We start from the raw sequence: 20,491 nt of genomic DNA on the forward strand, positions 1-20,491 counted from the left end.
ATCCACAGGCTTCTTCTTTAGGCAGGTGCAATAAGTGCCTGCCATTGATTGGTATGAACATCCTCATTTATATTGGTGCACCTGCAGGAAAATATTCCTTCTTGACCCTGCAACAATAAGGAAAAAGTAGCAATGCCTGAGGATAAGCTGTACTGATTTGCAGCACCTGATTTGTGTGATAAAGGCATTTGTCCTTTTTTAAATCCAGGCAAAGTTTAGATTTCAAAAAGAGAGATCAAGACCTATTAAGTATCCAAGAGCATTCGCTTTTCCAAATTGCTCTCCCAGACCTTTCAGCAATATCAGGGTCAGTTGCAGAGGCTGCTAAGGTCAAAATTGCTCATGTGAAAAGAGATGATTTATATTACAAACTATGTGAAAAATTGCCAGAAGATATCAAAGCACCTATGAAGTATTAAATATTCCATCTTCACAAGTCTGTTGTAGGTAGGTGTTACTTTATTACCCCATGCATGAATAAAACAGCAGTCAGAAAGGTGAAAGTGAGGAGAAGACAACCCAGGAGTCTTTGCTGTCACTTCTCTTTGCACAGCCCAATCTCCTTAGGGGTATTCTCCTTTACAGACAGAAATACCCCTCCAACAAAATACTGCCTGGGAGGTGAAAAAAAATCTTTTCACTTGATTTCCCTGCAGAAATCATAGCATAAATTAATATGTGAAATGGAATATACAAGCAGAATTACTGCCAAAGTAAAATACCAAGAGAATTAGTCAGAAATATTTGATATCACTGACTGTAGGTTTGGCAAGGGGTGGGCAGACCCTCAGCCTGTGGGCAGGGGCAGGACAGCCACGCTGGCTGGGAGCTGAGGAGCTGAGCAGGGCTAAAGGGGAGCCCTGGGGTGAAACTTTTCCCCGAGCCCATGAAGGGCCTCGCACAGAGCCCTCACTGTGCCCTTCCCACTGTTCTTGTCCCTAAGGAAAATACAGACGTAGATTTTTAAACACATGCAAGAAACCCAAGTGAACATTGCCAGTGCACACCCCGGCTCCATCGTTCCAGTTTTAGCCTCTGGTGCATTGGAGATAAGCTGAAATCCTCCAGAATGATTACAACCACTGACTTGACTTAGGGAAAACTGAGCAAGCTGCCACTTAGAAAAAGCTTTTCCGCAGGTGGAGCTGCATGTGGTACCACTGGTGTGTTACTGTCTTCATGCACGTGAAGATACATACCCTGCTAATGTAAGGTCATCCTTCCAGCCTCCACTCTAAGCTGAACTGGACTTTGTGGTTAACCATCAAGCCTTGGTCCAGGTTGTTCCTTCGTGCAGCACCACATACATTGTGCTCTCCCCAAGGCATGCTGCTCAGTTTTCTTCCCAAATATCTCTGCTGTTTGCCTTTGGTTTCAAATAGACCTTCTCCAGACTAAAAGTTCCAGTTCCCTTTTCATTTCTACATAGACATATGTGAATCCGGTATTTTTGTTCCAGAAGCACAAACTTTGGGTATTACAGAATAATACACTGTTTACGATGTGCAACATGAGAAAGTCCAGCCTTTGCTCAAAGCCCTGCAACATGTAGCATCTCCTACAAGATGCCCCCTGGTATATCCTTGACAGAAAGCCTGAGCTGCGTTTAGTGCTTATTGCCCATTCTCACCATGCTCTAACGTCTCTTTTTTCCTATTTAGTGTCTGGACAGAAGAGGCTCAGTGCTCACTTCTCAATGCATCCATCACAGAAACCTTCAATTGCTCATTTAGCTGCGGTCCAGACTGCTGGAAAATCTCCCAGTACCCCTGCCTCCAGGTGTACGTTAATCTCACCTCTTCTGGCCAGAAGCTTCTGCTCTACCACACCGAGGAAACAATGAAAATTAATTCTGAGGTAGGAGCATGGAATAAAATTTCTTCCTAAATGGGTTTCTGGAGGGCTGCTCACCTCATTATACCCATTCCTCACTTTAAAGCAACACAAGGCTTCCAGCTCCTGCTTCCCTGGAAAACACGGAGCAGAGAAAGCAGAAATCAGTGCACAAACTGTGCTCACATCTCTGGAGGGGCAGTTTTCCACCTCCATCCCATGCAGGGAGCACAGCTTGTCCCAGACAGGGTGGTGGCCCCAGGGGCTGGAGAATGCCTCGTCCTTTGCCAGTGCAAGCAGTGCTCTACAGGCACAGGCTAGCGCTGAGCACTTGTCACATTGATATTCTCATAGAGCTGTGGACAAGTCACTTCCCACCCGCGTGTGGCTCTGCATGGTAGCGAACACCCCCAGCGACGTGCGTGGAGCATCCATGGCAGTGAGAATAGAAATGGCCTTATTACTGCGGGGCCAGGCAAGGCGATGGGGAGAGACGAGAGCCCTGAGTCTAACAGCAGACGTGTCTCCATCTCGATCTTTGGTGACAAACTCTACACCTTCAGCATCTCTGCTGAGGTCAGATGTGCTGCTGGGGTCAAGGCACAGCACTTACCCCTGCGGATGGTGCAAAGACGCTGAAAGTTTGCGGAGCAGGGGCTGTCAAGATAAAAGCAGCAGCATAAAGATAAAAGGTCTGGATTTTGGGCATGTATAAGCTAAGGAGTCAGCCTGTCTTCCTTGCACAACTTCCCTGATTCCAGATATTAACCAAAAAAATTATTTTTAACAAATCTGCAGAAGAATTCCTCTCTCTGCTTCAGCAAGTACAAAATCCAGCATAACTCCATCCAGGTGGGATGGAGACAGCTCCTGTCTGGAGGCTATAACGAAGGCAGCGGATGCACAGAAGCTGCCTCCTCACCAGCCCACAGCCACAGCTGTGCGGCTGACACGGTGCTGAGCATCACACCCTGGCTAGCGACCGCCTCCTCGCAGGTGGCCCTTTGCTCCCTCCACGTAGCAAGGCAGGATCAGACCAAGGAATGGCCCCATCCCCTCCTTCCCTGCTGTGTATATACAGCACCTGGGTACCTCAGGCTGCAAGCTGCAGTGAGCCGGGACACAGCTAATCTGTTAGACGTGCAAGTGCCAGATTTGCATTAACTCCTTAGTTATCCAAGGTCACTGAACCCCAAACGACGGGCACCTGGCAAAGCGCAGCCCGTAACAGCAGAGCCCCAGTTCAGGCTGCTGACAACGTAACCTATTGTGTTTCTATTTATGGCAGCAGTTCAGTAGACCAAATTACTTCTGCATATTAAGATGAAGCGATATTAAAATTAGTCAAAGCGCTGAGTGGTTGCACCGGCCCGATTATTCTGCTGGATAATTAGCTCCTGTGTCTGAGAGACCAAGTCCCCTGGATACGAACGATAAAATGGAGAAGAGTGCCCCATCTTCTCCTCCGCTTTAGCAGTGCAGAAAGGAGGCACTCGCTGTCCGTGAAGCCTGCGGCAGGACCGGCTCCACTTTCTGCTGGGGCAGAAGCAAAATCCAGTGATGCTCATGCCACAATTCGATTAAAAGAGCTCAGATCAGTCTCTGCGCTCCACTGGATTCAAACAAATCAAGACATTCAGCATAAACCTTCTCATTCTGTTATTGATGATTTTTGCTTGCTGAAATGGACTTTAAAATTCTCCCAGACACCGCCTCCTCTTAATTTGATGTAGGCACAGTTAATACTTCTCCTGCCCAAGGTTGTTTTACAGGTTAAGCTCTGCTCTCGGGAGGATTCCTAGGTTTGCCTGACATGCTGCCGGCTATGTGACCTGAATCCAAATGCAGTTTTGAATGGAAGTTTGCACTGTCTATAAAATACCTGGCTTCCCGTGCCTGGCGGGGATCAGCAGAGGCTCCAAGCTCAGATCGGCACAGCCCACCTCAGCTCCCTCTCACCCAGCCTGAGCTGCCCCTTGCAGCAGGACGAGCAGCCCTGAGCGCGGCTGGTTTTGTGATGCTCCAGCTCCATGCTAGCTGTCTCTCTCCATCCACCTACTCGGGTCTGCATTTCCTACCTTTCTCCTTGCCAAATAAACAAAACCCCATCCCTGGCTCATTGAGCCCTGACATTACCGGGGACGTTGCAGAGTGCGGTGCTTACCCTTGGAGGCCAACAGCAGTGACTTTCTAAAGGTCAGCATCCCCCCACCAACCCCTCTGCCTCGCTGAGCACTGCTGCACAAACAGAGCGGCGTCTGGAGCCCGTCTCTCTCCTCTCCCCACCAGCTAGCGCGGATGGAGCAACAATGCACTTTGATTTTAAGTAACGATTAATCTAAGAGACCTGCTGCCTAACCTAGCTGTCGGCCCACAAGGTGCAGTGAGGAGTAGGTGCAATTCATATAGAGATGTACAGCGTGCCACTGCCAGTCTCTGCTGGGAATTAGCGGGAAGTAAATGGATACCAGTCGAGCTGCTCGATCTTTCTCAGGGAAGTGTACAAGGTTTTTCATGGCTTTTCGTTGCTCTCGCTGTGCATACTTTATCTCTAGCCTTTAAGACAAGCCCAGCCCCTCATCAATACTACAACCATAGCGGCTTAAATGCTTTCACAGCTACACTTTCCTTTCTCAGCTGTCAGAGGCTGTTACAGCCTCTGGGAGAGGTAAATCAGCCGGTGTCCCCCTGCGCCCAGATCACGGAGCCAGGCTGTCACCATGAGGAAGGGCTGCGGTAGTTAAAACAGTTCTAGAGGCCCCGTTTCCATCTTATACTATATCATTTTGATTCTTTTCATGTCATCGGAGCTACTGCTGATTTATAGCCGTGCTCCATAAGTGAGATAACAAGCAGGCTTTAATCACCAGAATCACCGCTATGCCAGCTATAACTGCCTGAGACTAAGAAGTGATGGGAGATCTCATGGTTTCCCACTGAAGGTTCAGGTATTTATAACCCAGGGAGGAGTTTTCCTGGTGCAGGAGGGAGCAGCAATGTTTGGCTGTGGTTCCCAGCAGACCCATTTCTGGGCTGGGGCTGGAGAATATCAGGCCAACGCAGACACAAAACTCCTCCTTCAGCCCTCGCTTCAAACCTGCTGCACTTTCCAAGAGAGATGTAAATTGCTGTCCTGACCACTTTCTCACAAAGATTGCCACAGCACACCTTATCAAAAGTCCCAGTCCCAGCTTCCACGCTCAGCGTGACATGGACATACACCCCAACCACAGACATATGACAAGAGCCATGAATTTCACTGCCCAGCCTGAACTGGGGGCCTCTCTGACAATAGGGTTGTTAGCATAACTTCATTGACTAAATGAAACTGCCCTCAGCTTTCCCGGAGGTGTTATGTGATCTCCATCCTTAGAGATACTCATAACTTGACTGGACAAGTCCCTGAGCAACTCTGCACTGAGCAGGGCGTTGGACTGGATGTGTCCAGAGGTAGTTTGTACAGGCTACCTCTCCAGTCCTTTAAATTAGAAAAGCTGAGCTGGAAAAGTAATAGCAAGTTCTCTCTGTAACTGTCTATCGTCTCCTTCTTGTGATCAGATTGCAAGTAACCCAAGAACGACTTTTCTCACAGTGTATCACAGAATCCCCACTTGAGGTAAAGAGCTAGACATTGTTTACTTTCAGATTTGCAGATTCCAAGTGTTTGACAATGCAGAGATGTCATAGACCAGCACAGGTTTAGTAGTCTACGTTCACAGGTACAGCATAACAATTGTGGATATAAAATTCCCTGCCAGGCATTGGAGAAAACTAAATGAAGATCAAACCAAAGAAAACACTCAAAACATCCCATTATCTGTGTCTGCCTACTTGCTTGCCAATGACCTGTGCAACATTGCAGACACCAGCACGGCAGAGGATCTCACTGGGGAAGTCAAGGAGTGGAAGGAGGCCAGGAGCACACAGTGATTTCTTGCACCGAGGAGCTCCTCAAAGCTGAGGCTAAGATGTCTCCAGGAGCTCAGGAGAACTGGGATGAGGCAGATAGCACATGCATTAAAGGGCACTTATGTCTTGGATTGTGCTTGGGAGACCATAGCCTGGAGAGAGACAGTTTCAGCACAAGGAGCCTGGCTGACAGGCAAAGTAAATCAACCTTCCTTGCACAACTGCATTTCACAGCTTCATGCTACCAGACCCTCATGTCATGGGCAGCCCAAGCAGCCCACATAGCTGGTGGCTCTGTGCCATCAGGTGTAGGAGGCCACAGCTCAAGTTCTGCTTCAGCATGAGATCTCCTTTGAAAAGGCTTGGAAAATACTCAGACTTGCAGGAAGTCAGACCTGCCCCCCCTTGCACTCTTGGGACATTTCCACAGACTTTGAGTCCAAAAATCTGTCATCATTTGGGCTTTTAAGTGTCTGCTGTTTTATGCCAAGAGGGAAGGGCTGGACTTTAGCAAGAGTGACCTCATTTAATCTCCTCCCCAGGATACTTCATGGGATTTCAAGAAACAAAAACATATAGCACCAAAGCTGCAAGAAAAGAAAAAAACATCAACAAAAAAAATCTAGGCTGGAAATACTGTTGTTATGACAGTGATAGCACATAATTTAGTGAAAGAAAATGAGGTATGCTTCACTGGGAAATTTCCCTTACTTATTAGATTATGTTCTATTAAAGAGACATAGGCACTGGAAGAGGGCTTGTGGCTTTGGACGTTTAAGACAAAGCTGGGCAGAGTGCAAGAGAATATTCTGGAGGGAGCAGACCTGCACCAGCAGGAAAATGGACGAGAGATTACTACTTCGATATTTTCCATCTCTAATTTCTAGAGCTCTATGAAATATTCATAATGGCAGGGCTGCCATGCTCTACCCTTAATGCTCCAGTCTGCTAACACCAGACAATCTTTCTGCCGCTCTTCAAATCATATTCTGTGCTAATAAACTTGCCAATGAATCAATCAAATCCTGTTAGGAGATAATCCTTTGATCATTATTAGGACTAGAGATTTGTCACAGTACATTATAAAAAAGTCACAGCACAGCCATGGAAAAGGAACGGAGGAACATTTATAAAGTATATACATTAAAACAATGATAATCAAAAGCCATGGGTCACATTATTTTAATCAAAACATCTTTTTTTCCTTTGCAAAACTCACTTTTTCTCATTAAATTATCTGGAGCTACCTTAGGTGCTTAGCCAGGACAAGCAGGTTCAGCAGCACAGACAGGGAGCACGGTGGGACCCACAATCACTCCATAACTGCAAGGGAGCAGTGACCTGCTGGGTCCCCCCACGCACATTCAACAAGAAGTTAAGCAGCAGATTTCCACCCATCCTGAAGCAGTTATCGCCTAGGTAGGGAATTTAATCAAAATCCTGTGCAAGTGTTGAAAACCTTCCTGTGCAGAGGGGTGTGAGTGTCTGGAAGAGAGGAGGGAAGGAGGGGCCCTGGGCTGCTCTCATCAATCCTCTTCCAGACCAGCAGCAGCAGCAACAAATTCAGGTGTTTCTGCTCTAGGTCAAAATCCAGATATGACCTCAATCCTTGTGTGTCTGCTCACCACCTCACCAGCCCACAGTAGCTCTTTGCAGAGAATGGCCAGGACAGCCCAGGACCACTGTCCTACATGTCCCATATCTTCAATGCATGGATTCCATAAGCTAGTTTTTAAATTAACTTTCATTCAGTATTCTTTGGGAACGCAAGGTTGAAACTGTGTTAGACAAAGCCAACCCCAAATCTTCTTTTCTTTGTGACTGAGACCGAAATTCAAGCAGCATCTTCAGAGAGAAGGAACTGTTGGACTTACGCTGGGGTCAAGAGCAAAAACAAGACTAAGAGCCATCCTGGTAGCCAGGCTGATCTTTAGCTAGAGGTTGCATGAAAGTCTTCTGGGTTGTCAGCAGGAAAACTGCATTTTCTCCTAGACTGTTTGTCCCTAATTGAGGCACTTTGTATAAAGGTCTCTCAGCAGCCTTCTCCTCTGTGGGTGAACTCCTGTGCCCATTGCAATCACTTTGATCCAACCCAAGCGAGATCTGAACTACCAGATTTGTATTTACAGAGAGTCAATTACCCATCTAACTGCAAGCATATGCATGCCACTTAAGATGAAGAGGTACTTCAGTTCCATTTTTGCATGTGTAAATTAGCAATAATAATATATTCACCTATCTCATGAGGCCACTGTGCAGATTAAAGCATTAATATTTGTACAGCACTCAGAGGTTCTCCAATGGGAAATTCCGTAGATGTGCAAAATATTGAGTTTTGTCTGTGATAAATTCATTATTAGCTTAATAGTGTTCCACTCTTATTATGAAAAGCATAATCATCCTGAGATTTTCCTGTTTGCCACCTGAAAATAGACACTGTATCTGGTTTGAAGATGTATTTTTCTCCCTCTGATTTCTTCTCAGTGTTCATACATACCCAAGTGCGGCAAGAATTATGAGGAATCCATGTCACTGGTGAACATAGTGATGGAAAACTTCAGAAAGTACCAACACTTCTCCTGCTTCTATGACCCCGAAGGTGTTCAGAAAAATGTGATATTAACCAAACTGTACAGCTCCAACGTGCTGTTCCACTCCCTCTTCTGGCCCACCTGCATGATGATCGGCGGGGTGGCTATCGTCGCAATGGTAAAGCTGACTCAATACCTTTCCCTCCTCTGTGAGAGACTCCAAAGGATCAACAGATAAAAAGAAAAACTTCTCTGAGATTTAATTACAGTGAAAATACTGTTTTCTCATTCTTCACCAAAGAACCTTAAGTTTGTAATGTGCAAGTCTGTTATAAGTTCCTTACTATATTCTTATAAGTAGAGCAATAATGCAAAAGCTGTTCTATATGCAAACATGATGTTATTATTATGCAGACAAATGAAAAAAATACTGTTTTGTGTTGACCGTCTATATGATCTTGGTTTATGCTGCGACTAGTATTTCTTTCTTTTCTACAGCCAAAATAGGGCTCAGTGTGACCATTTGCCAAGCTTAGTCAACTGACATTTTCAATGTAAAGGATTCTGGGGGAAATTCACCACTGGACAAAGGGCAGCCAACCACTTGTGCATCACTGAGGTCTCACATCTGGCTCCATCCATCCAATGGATTTGTGGCTTTGCATTTTTCTTATTGGCTGCAGGGGAAAAAAAGGCATTGATAGGGGTTTTTTTTTGTAGTAAGATGGCACAAAAAGGACATATTTTGAGGCCAGGATAAGCCTACAGTATTTTCAGCCTAAGTAGAACTTGGTGATGCTTTGTGTTTGCTCCCCCAGTTCAGAAGTAAATTTTACCCTATGGCATTCAAGGCCTTTTGGAAAACACTTTGGAGTTTCATTTTATTTAGTATTCTAATTTCTTTGTCTTACCAACATCATCTGTCACTTGCAGAAGCTGCAGCCAAAAGACAAAAATCATCTTTTTCCATTTTCTATTGTAGTCTGAGCCCTATTGACAGAGATGGGACCAGAACACCTTATGTAAATGTTTATTATTCATTTGTCTTGTATTTGCTACCATATCACTGTAAAGAAAAAAATAACACAATCAGCTATTTTTTCATTTTTTACTTCCAACTATTTTAGATTTTTTTACTTGATATATATACAGATATATATATATATATATAAAGAAAAAGCTATATTATATCTAGTCGTGTATGGGAACTTGATTATGGGGGGTTTTTTTTCTTTGTTTTTACCAACTGGAAAGTGAACAGTATAACTCCTGTATTTATAATCTTCATCCTTGGATAATATCATAACATGGAGGAGCAGCCCTGTGGGATCTTATCCAATATTCATGATGTTGTTTCAGTCAAAGGTCTCTGTTGCTGTGACATCGGAATTGACAGAAATCTCATCCAGTTCTATAGCTCTATTAACTGAATTGTTAGATAATCATCATAATACGTCTGGAAATCTCTCCTGACCTTAACTCAATATGCAGTGCTGGCTGACATGAATTATGATTTAGAAGGCCCAGGTGCACTGATTTATTGGAAAAACTGAGATTCTGACTAAGATGTTGCCCTATCTGTCAAATATTTACCATGGGGACCTTGCCAGTATAATTTCATGCACACTATAGTCATAATTTCTGCATAATTTATCTTTATCCCCCTGTAAAAAGCATTCCTTATTTATGTTTTAAAGACACCTCTCACAGTTTCTCACTTTGCACTCAGCCTGAAGGACAAACACAAGGCAGCTCCTGTGAGCACCCTGTGAATTCACTATCCCATAAGCTCAAAGAAACCTTCTACAGCCTATTCAAACCAAGAAACTAACATTGTTTTCCCCTCAAAAAGACTGCAAAGCAAGTATTCTGCCTAGTTCATCTATAAGTACCTTTCTGCAATGTAGCATTAAAAATTTCAAGATGTTACAAAACTTTACAAGTCATGCAAGTATAATGTGAGCTGTAAAAAAAAAAAAAATGAGTTCTCAGCAGTGAAAACAAACCTGCAATCTTGTAATCAGTAGTATGATTTTCCTTAAGTAAACAAATTCCTGGAGGGTGAGGGTATAATCAGGGCTCCAAAAATATGTAATAAAAATATTAAATTAAATCTTCCAGATTTCAATATCTTCTGCCTTCAGATCTGGCTTGTTTCATCAGACTTTTATTTGTAGCTTCTATTACCAAGAAATGAGGAGTGCAGACACAACAGGGAATTCATAAAGGTTTACTTGCAAAACTGTGGTTTTGGTCAGTCTGTGGGATACGCAGAAACCATCGTCAGTGGGACTGGAGTCACAGAGTCTTTGGTGGACTGACAGAACCTTTATTCAACCATCCATCCGCCAGCAGAAAGCTTGACGCCACCAGTGCCAGCGTGGAAGGGGGGGATAGAGATGGTGTTAAAGAAAATTGGCAGAGTCCGGGTCTCTAGGTTTGCTGGTTTTATTAACAACTCAGAGTTGGACCACCACCGCAGTGAATGGTACCTGACTCAAATTCACTACCGGTTTATATAGAAACTAATAATCAATTACATCATAACATTTCATAAGCTTCTGTTAATAATCCACTAACTATTTCAATTCCTCTTTCTTCCTTCATCAAGAGTCCACAAAAGTCCATTCTTTTCCATTGTTTAGCTGATCTTTATGTTCTGGTTCCGCTCCGACTCCGGTCAACACCCCGTCCTCGATGTTCTTGCTGTGATCGGCGTCCTTAATGTTCTTGCTGTGATCAGCGTCCCGTCCTGATTCAGGTTGATCAGAGTCCGGTTCCCACCGCCAGTGTCTCCTAAACATTCAACCTTAACAACAACTAAAATTATATTTAAAACCTTATTTATACTAATTTTTATTTCTAAATGTCCTATATTTCTTTTAAGGTAAAGAAAAGGTTAACCATACATCCCCTTTACTAAAATCATCAAAAGGTAATACTTCTAGGCCTACTCCTGCTTAGCTACTCATTAAGCTTTGATTGATGATTTGTTCAGTCCTAGGTCAGGATTACACAAGGAGCTTTGCGAACAATATTCGTGGACTGTGAAAGCCCACCTGTGTTTATTCAGATAGACTTATATTAATTATTCTATTCACTATTCTATTTCACCCCTATTGATTCTTGTTTCTCTAACTCATAAGAACTTTTTCATTAATCGTGTGGAAAATTTCTATAACAATTCCCTCCTTTTGTTTTTTATTGCATCCCTGCAATTATTTGTATCTCCATGATGATTTTAATTTTAAAGCAAAAGAAGAAAAACATCGCATACAACATTGTCCCAACACTAGTATAATCACAAGGATAATAATTATAAGCGAGGTAATTACAATCAGCTTCTTTATCCATAAGGCCAAGTCTGGGAACCAAGAAGTGAGCCAAGAAAGTGTTTCAGTAAATCCCCATGAGGTGTCGTCCCTTTCTACCTTTTGCATCACAGAACTCACTTCCCAAATTTTGTGCACATCTGTGAGCAGTTCTCCTGATCGGTCTGTGTACATACAGCAACTATCATTTAAAACTGTACACACTCCTCCTTGTGAGGCTAATATCATATCTAGAGCCATTCTAGTTTGAATTGTGATTTTAGAGAGCTCTGTAATTTCCTTTTGCAATGTCAGAAATCCGTGCATTGAGGCATTGGCTAATTTTTCTATCATCTCCCCAGATATATTTATTATCGTTTTTTTCCAAATTGATAAATAATTCCTCTGGGCTCAATCTTTGGATAGCTACATGTAAAAATGAGTTCCCCAGTCTTTGTCTCAATTGCTATAAAGAAGCCTGCAGATCATCAAGAATAATTCTTATAAAGCACACGAGAGGTATTGGTATTGAAATCTTGGTAACGAATAGCAATCTTACACAAGGTGAAACAGCAACATTTACAGATGGGAAAAAAAAAAAAAGGAACAAACTAAATATTTCATCTTTCCTCGGGTTCCTTGCGGACATGAGAATGATGGATCCAGGTTTCTTTCCCTGCAACTTTGACAGCATAAAAAGAGAAGTTAAAAGTACAACATAGGGTCCTTCCCATTTTGGTTCAAATCTATTTTTCCTCTTAAAGTTTTTTATCAATACTTTGTTTCCTGGTTGAATATTATGTACTTGTATCTCAGGAGATCCACCTCAATACCAATAGGCATGCTTTCGCATTTCAAAGAAAGAATTTTGTAAGTATAGTATATATTGTGTCACTCGTTCATCTCCATCCAATAAACTTTTTTTTTTTTTTTTTTTTTTTTTTTTTTTTTTCTGGCAAATAAGTGCCTGGAACAGCCAAAACTCACCCAAACAATATTTCTGCTGGCGATAACCCAACAGGTTGTCTGGGTGTGTTCCGAATGTCCCACAGAACCAAATTCAAAGCCTCTGGCCATTTCAACCCTGTTGTTTTACACACTTTAACAATCTTTTCCTTTATGGTCCTATTCATTCTCTCTACCGGTCCAGAGGACTCAGGGTGATAGGGTGTATGTAAGTTCCCTGTGACTCCTAAAGCATTATAAACTTGGAACAGAATCGCTGCTGAAAAATGAGCTCCTCTATCCGAATCAATTACCTCAGGAACTCCATATCGGGGTATTAATTCTTTCAACAGCGCTTTCACTACAGTTTTTGAATCATTCTTTCTTGCTGGGAAGGCTTCTACCCATCCTGATAATTGATCCACAATCACTAGCAAGTATGAATACCCCATTGCTTTTGGCATTTCAGCATAATCAATTTGTAATCTTTGAAAAGGAAACACCGCGGGCGGTCTTTTACCTTGAGGTGGCTGAATCCTAGTGGTAGCATACTGTCGGCAAAGTTTACAGCTTTCAGTAATCCTTTTCACTGCGGAGTAGATTCCGGGTGCAGCCCACAGCCGTTGAATTCTCTGTGCAAGTCCCTCAGGTCCCCCATGGCATTTTTCATGGAACCACCGAACAAGAGGTAGTAAATACCTTTTTGGGAGTAGAGGTTTGTTGGCCAATGTCCATTGTCCATCCTGTTGTTCCGCTCCAAGTCGTCTCCAAAATTTCATTTCTTCTTCTGGAAGAGCCTCATACATCTCTTCTGCACTTGGAAGCCTGTCAAGTTTCTCTGCTGCACACAAAACTGCCATAATAAGATGAATTTGTTTGACTGCAGCTTTCGCAGCTTGATCAGCCAAGTGATTTCCTCGCGACAGTGCATCTTGGTGGTTTGTGTGAGCTTTTATATAAATTACTGCTATTTGTGCAGGTAACTGTATAGCTTCTAAAAGTTCACGTACCTCCTTTCCATGTGCAATGGTTTTTCCAGCTGAGGTCAAAAATCCTCTCTCTTTCCACAGGGTACCTGTAGCATGACAAACTCCAAAAGCGTATTTAGAGTCTGTATAAATGTTAGCTTTTAAGCCTCTTGCTAACTTTGCAGCCTCAGTAAGTGCTATGATTTCTGCACCTTGTGCCCCCACAGCACTAGGAAGAGGATTAGCTTTTAACACAGTTTTTTCTGTTGTTACTGCAAAGCCGGTATACCTTTTTCCTTCTTCGTAAAAAGACGAGCCGTCTGTCAAAAGGTTGATGTCTGGGTCACTCAGGGGTTGGTCTTGAAGATCATTGCGTGGTTTACTGGATACTGCTAATACCTGGGTACAGTCAGGTTGATCTTTTTCCCCTTCAGTCAGCAAAGATATTGAAGTGGCTGGATTCAAAGTATTGCACCTTTGAAGTGTGATGTTGTCAGCCAAAAGTAAAACCAGTTTATATCTATGTGCCCGTTGCGGTGAAAGTGATTTTTCTGCATATTGTTTCAAAAATATTTCAACTTCATGGGGTACGCATACAGTTAGGGGATGTCCCAGCACTATTGATCTACAATTTTTCTACCATTTCTGCTGCTGCAGCTACTGATTTTATACAAAATGGTGTTCCTTGTATAACTGGATCTAATTGAGCAGAAAAAACATGCTACTGGTCTTTCATGTGGTCCTAAAGTTTGGACTAAAACTCCTCTAGCATTTCCCTTTTGCTCATCACAATATAATTTGAAAGGTTTACTATAATCTGGTAAACCTGAAGCCGGTGCTTGCATTAAGGCACCTTTCAAAGTTGTAAAAGCTTTTTGCCTCTCCAGACCCCATTTGATGGGTTGCAATTTTGATGGAGATGCTCGGTGACCTTTTACAACCAATTTATTACACAAATACCGAGTGTCTGTAACACAATCCTTCCTTGAACGACATACTAACAATAAATCATCTACATATTGTATCAATTCAGACTTACACGGAAAAACCAGATCAGCCAAATCCCCTTTCAAAATCTGGGAGAATATAGTTGGTGAACTTGTAAATCCCTGGGGTAACCGAGTCCAGGTTAATTGTTTCCCTTGCCAAGTGAAGGCAAATATGTGCTGGCTTTCCTCAGCCACAGGTATGCTAAAGAAAGCTCCAGTCAAATCCAATACAGTGTAAAATTTTCCCCAAATAGGTATTTGAGTAACAATCAAATTTGGATCAGGTACTACTGGATGGGGAACAATTACAAATACAAATCTATATTCTGGATCCCCATCTTTGTAACTTTGACATTCTTTTAAAATCCCCTTTTCCAAAAATGATTTTATTTGTTTTCCAATACTTGGGATAGCTTCTGCCACAATTGGGTATTGTCTAATAGACGGGGGAGTCCCTCCTTTTGTTTTAATCACTACAGGTTCTGTAGATTTTAACGGTCCAATATCATCTCCGGAGAGACTCCATAATTTTTAAGATACATTCTTTAACTCTTTTGGGATTTTAAGCTCACCTTCTTGAATTTCTATAGTTTGCATTCCCATTATGATCAATCGAATTCCTTTGGGAGTTAGAGCTATGCATGTTTCCAATTCCTGTAATAAATCTCTCCCAAATAATGAAATAGGAGAAGTTGGCGAGATAACAAATCGACCCCATATCAAACGATCATCAAAAACAATAGGAAGGGGAAGAGAAAGCGGTAACTTCTCTTCACCCAAAACCCCAGTAACCTTTACAAATTCATCAGATAGCTGTGACACATGAAAATTTAACAATGATAAAGTTGCACCAGTATCTATTAAGGATTTAACAGGAATGCCATTTACCTTAGCTGTGATAAGTCCCTCGTTATCTACCTTAATCCCAGAGTCCCGATCCATAAATTTCTCAGCGAGAATGTGGACGTCCCGGTCTTTCCGCTCCGTCTCTCCCGCCGTTGTTGGATGATGGTATCAAAGGACAATACCGAACAATATGTCCTAAATTATGACAGTAAAAGCATTCAAGATCATTAGTTCGAGAGGGAACGAATCTTTGTCTTCCTCGGTCCCCCCCTTCACGACCTCCACGGCCTCGTGAAAAACCTCTTCCTCTGCCGCGTTGGTAATTCTGAGTAATTGCGGCTGCCAGGAAATTAATATCCCTCTCTCGCTCCTTTCTCTCTTTTCTTTGATCTTGTTTCTTTTGCTCTTCACTTCTCCCATCATATACAAAGGTGGCAATACTAAGAATCTTTGTGAGGCTTTCGCCTTGCCACCCTGGCATATGTTTCTTGAAATATTTATTAATATCAGGTGCAGACTGATCCACAAATACACTGATTGCAAGGGGTTCCTGAAAATTGTCCCTTGTCATTCCTCCATATTTCAGGAGGGTAGCTTTTAACCGACTCCAGTAATCACTGGGATGTTCATCAGGTTTTTGCCTACATTCCATTACCTTTGTCCAATTAGTAATTTTTTTATTTTTTTTTTATTTTTTTTTTTTTTTGCCAGCTTGCCGAACAGCCTCCACCAGTTGCTGTAAGGCTTCTCGTTGGAGTCTGGCGCCATCCTCAGTGGCCAAATTCCAGTTTGGGTTTTGATCGGGCCAGGGCTGTAGCCCTTGAGTTTGATCTCTTTGTGCAATTCCCCGATCCTTTTGTAAGGTTTTTTTCCTCTCTTCTGCTGTAAAGAGCTCTCTCATGAGGGTCTTTACATCATTCCAATTTGGAGAATAATCAGTAAAATTGCCAGATAGCATCTCAGCACATTTTTCAGCATCCTCTCTGATGCGTGGCATTTTGATTGCCAGTTTACTAAATCTCCTTGTTTCCAAGGTTCATGTCTCACAACAGGTTGGACTGGTGGAACCTCTGGCGGAGCTCCAGGTCCAGCTCTAGGGTTTGGGATGTATTCCAACCTCATGGGATACATGCCAAATCCCTTGTCAGTGAAAGGATTCGATTTCTCCAGCACGGGTGCTGAAGGAATGGAAGGTTTCACTTGTTTAGGCTCTTTTTTTGCCTTTCTTTGCATTTGCCCAATAGTACCAAATATACCAAAAATCAAGATCTTGACTCCCTTCATCCTCGAGGATTACCCTTAAGAATCTCAATTTATGCGCATCAAAGGTCCCTTTAGAGGGCCAAATATCTCTAGGTCCTCCACCTCGGACCCTAGTTAAAAATGGCCATTCTTCTTGACACAACAAAATCAATCTCCTTTTTCCTAACGTCCCGATCAACGGGATCTTATCCCAATTCTCCAACACCTCAGCAAGGGGCGTCCCCCTTTCAATGCTGGGTCCAATTCCCATTTTACCTTTTCCTTAATTTCCCGGGTTACCTTTGTTTCAAAAAAATTCCTCAGCAATTTTAAACACACAGGCTCCTAGTGTCTGAGTATACCCGCTCCCAAGACCACCAGGTGAACTCACCCTTGTTGCCGGCAATTAGGCGTTGGAGACGGGAATGCTCAGAGAATCGGAGCAGTGTCCTAGAGTCCCATCTGGGGTGCCAAATTCTGTTAAAGAAAATTGGCAGAGTCCGGGTCTCTAGGTTTGCTGGTTTTATTAACAACTCAGAGTTGGACCACCACCGCAGTGAATGGTACCTGACTCAAATTCACTACCGGTTTATATAGAAACTAATAATCAATTACATCATAACATTTCATAAGCTTCTGTTAATAATCCACTAACTATTTCAATTCCTCTTTCTTCCTTCATCAAGAGTCCACAAAAGTCCATTCTTTTCCATTGTTTAGCTGATCTTTATGTTCTGGTTCCGCTCCGACTCCGGTCAACACCCCGTCCTCGATGTTCTTGCTGTGATCGGCGTCCTTAATGTTCTTGCTGTGATCAGCGTCCCGTCCTGATTCAGGTTGATCAGAGTCCGGTTCCCACCGCCAGTGTCTCCTAAACATTCAACCTTAACAACAACTAAAATTATATTTAAAACCTTATTTATACTAATTTTTATTTCTAAATGTCCTATATTTCTTTTAAGGTAAAGAAAAGGTTAACCATACATCCCCTTTACTAAAATCATCAAAAGGTAATACTTCTAGGCCTACTCCTGCTTAGCTACTCATTAAGCTTTGATTGATGATTTGTTCAGTCCTAGGTCAGGATTACACAAGGAGCTTTGCGAACAATATTCGTGGACTGTGAAAGCCCACCTGTGTTTATTCAGATAGACTTATATTAATTATTCTATTCACTATTCTATTTCACCCCTATTGATTCTTGTTTCTCTAACTCATAAGAACTTTTTCATTAATCGTGTGGAAAATTTCTATAACAGATGGGGTACCCCACCCCTCCGCTGCATGGGCATGGGTACCACCATGCAGGGACACGGGTATTCCTCGCCTGGTACCCATGACGTGAGGGGCTGCAGATGCTCATCATTGTTACAAAACCTTATTCTGCAAGTTTTGCCAAGGGAGGTATCTAGGTGAGGCCCTTAGAGCAACACAGCCAAGGAAGCATCTTGACCCATTTCTAGACAGCTTAGGTGGCTCACAGGGTGCATCTTCATCCTTAACAAAGTTGTTTTCCCTTCAAGCAGAGAGGTTTGATCCATGGCCGGTGTTGCCATCCTCATGGATGTCCTTCATCTGTCTCCCCACCATCAGCTCAGTCACCAATGCCAAAGGAAAGACCACATTGCCAATTGAGAGTCACAACCAGAAATGGTGCACAGCATCACTAGCAAAGAGCTGTGGTGGCTTTACAACACCATTACTGACACTAATGTTGGCCATTTACATGATGATTTATTTGGCCTGTGATAAAGTAGCTCTTTGGTTGTGTGTGTGACATTTTTAGCACCTATATTAGTACGTTTTTGTTCTGGTGACAGCAAAGCTGATTGTTCCTGACATTTACACATCAAATGCTGCTTTCAACATATTGCGCCATAAACATGTCACCAGCGCTCCTGTGGGCAAAACATCTCGGCGCTGTTGCAGTCTATAATCATTTTGTTGACATTAAGGGAGAGATCTGTGGGATAGCAAAACAACTCAAGTAATTGGATGGAGTGAGGCAAAACAATAATTTTGAAGGGAATTATCCATCTGATCACTGGCACAGTTCACCCCCCACGGAAGTGTTAACACTGCAAACGCAATTTTGACGACTCCTGCTGCCCCAAAGAGAGGTTGTGTTTCACAGGGGATATTACCCTGCGCTATTTCTTTCTCTGCTTCCATTTTAATAGCACATTTATCCCCCGCAAGAGGAACTGATGTTCCTGTAGGCAGCTCAAATGAATGAGAAATACATGGTAGTGAAATTCAGTGATCAGGCAAATCCACCGCATTTCTGAGACTGGTCTTGGGTCTTCCCAGTACAAACATTTCACCTTTGATGTCCCAGCTGGGCATTCGGGACAGCAGGGAGCAACCAGTGCTGCAAAACCCCTGAATGGAAAAGTGCGGTATGAAAACGGCAGCACAGTGTTCAAAGGCATTACGAGCCTCCAAGAGGCACCTTATGGCATTTAAAGCATGCGTAAGTGTTCCAGGTGCCAAATTCACATGCCCTTTTAATAGTTATTTTCTTAATTAGATTATTTATGTCAGGTCTTACTTCTGTTCTGGAACATCTAAACCTGAAGTGTGAGCATCCCTGCTGTAATACTCAAGCTTGGCACCTTGCAGCAGCCTTACTAAATGTCACCAGCTAGGACAACGGCAAGCTTGTTTTGGTTTAGCTTTTGTAATTGAGGAGACATCGCTTTATCTCACAAAGTGTACCCAGAGTGCAAGCACACCCAGCTCCAGCATGAGTTCGAGGTGAATACAGAAAGGAGAGATAACTCGGGAAACACAAGAGCCTGCACATTGTGAGAAGACACAAGTGCAGTGATTTCAAACCTGAGGGGGGGAAAAGGGAATGAAGTCCCACAGTCCCAAGGCAAGGCTGGGGATGCTGCTGGCTTCATCGCCTCATCTCCATCCTCATCACCAGCCAGTAAAGAATTCAATGGAAGAAGCTGCTGAGAAAGAACAGGCTGGTATAAGCCTGGTCCAAGCAGATTCCTGCACTTGTTTGACCATGAAAGCTGTGACTACAGCCATACAACTAGTATAACCTTTAAAGGGAATGATAATTTCAAGGTCATATCTCCTTAGAAATCGGTCAGATAATTTCCCTTCTCATACCATCACGCCTTTATTAAAATAGCTGCAGCCATTCAAGAGGATTGAACCAATATCTTTGCAGCAATACAATCTTTTCATAGACTCAGCGTCTGAGCATGGTAACACCAGCTCTCTGTTAGCCACTGTACTGCTCACCATCTACCAAAGATTTGGGAAAAAAACCTCCCCTTTTCTGCTCCACCAAACACTTGTCACTTCCCAGCACTCGATTTTGCAGAAAGAAGCCACACAGTTTGTTTTGTACCCAAACATCTTGCAACTGGATACAAACTTCACCAAATTGTTTTTGTTGTGCAGGAAAAAGTGAAAAGCAGAGGTAAACATCAATTATTTTGTTTCAGTGTTTTGACAACAAAATGTTTCCTTTTTTCAGTTTGAATTGATGTTGCCTTTTAAAATCCAGGGACATGAAACAAAACTATCAGCAATGGCTCCGTTCACCGAATATTTTGAACATTTTTTTTTTTTTTTGAGGCTGACCAGCAACATTTCCTGTCTTCCATTTTTCTCACCCATCAGTGAAGTACAGAGTCAGTCACACAGACATAACCAGCAGCAGCCCTGGCCAGGCTCCAGGGGTGATCGTTGTCTCCGAGAACATCACTGGTCACTACTATGAGTAAAGTAAATCACAGCACCTACCTCAAAGGGTATAATAGCTTTAAGCCAAACTATTTTTTTTTTTCTTTTGTTTACATAAAATGGAGTGATCAGGTCATGCAATCCAATTGTTTGAACTGTTGCAAATTGAGGACCCTGGAGGCAGAGCCCATGGCCAGTACACCTGGGCA

At 42.9% G+C, this 20,491-nt stretch overlaps 1 protein-coding gene across 2 annotated transcripts in view; it reads left to right on the plus strand.

Moving 5' to 3' along the window:
• Positions 1–10,345, plus strand: part of LOC137666559 (calcium-activated potassium channel subunit beta-2) — a 154,115-nt gene extending 143,770 nt beyond the window's left edge. For both annotated transcript variants that reach the window (XM_068406649.1, XM_068406650.1), the window contains 2 exons: positions 1,662–1,857; positions 8,227–10,345. In XM_068406649.1, coding sequence (XP_068262750.1) covers positions 1,662–1,857; positions 8,227–8,511 — 481 coding nt within the window. In that variant the 3' untranslated portion in view covers positions 8,512–10,345. The remainder of the gene's footprint in view (positions 1–1,661; positions 1,858–8,226) is intronic.
• Positions 10,346–20,491: the final 10,146 nt, after the last annotated feature.

Source organism: Nyctibius grandis, chromosome 8, assembly GCF_013368605.1.
Source record: "Nyctibius grandis isolate bNycGra1 chromosome 8, bNycGra1.pri, whole genome shotgun sequence".
NCBI lineage: Eukaryota > Metazoa > Chordata > Aves > Nyctibiiformes > Nyctibiidae > Nyctibius > Nyctibius grandis.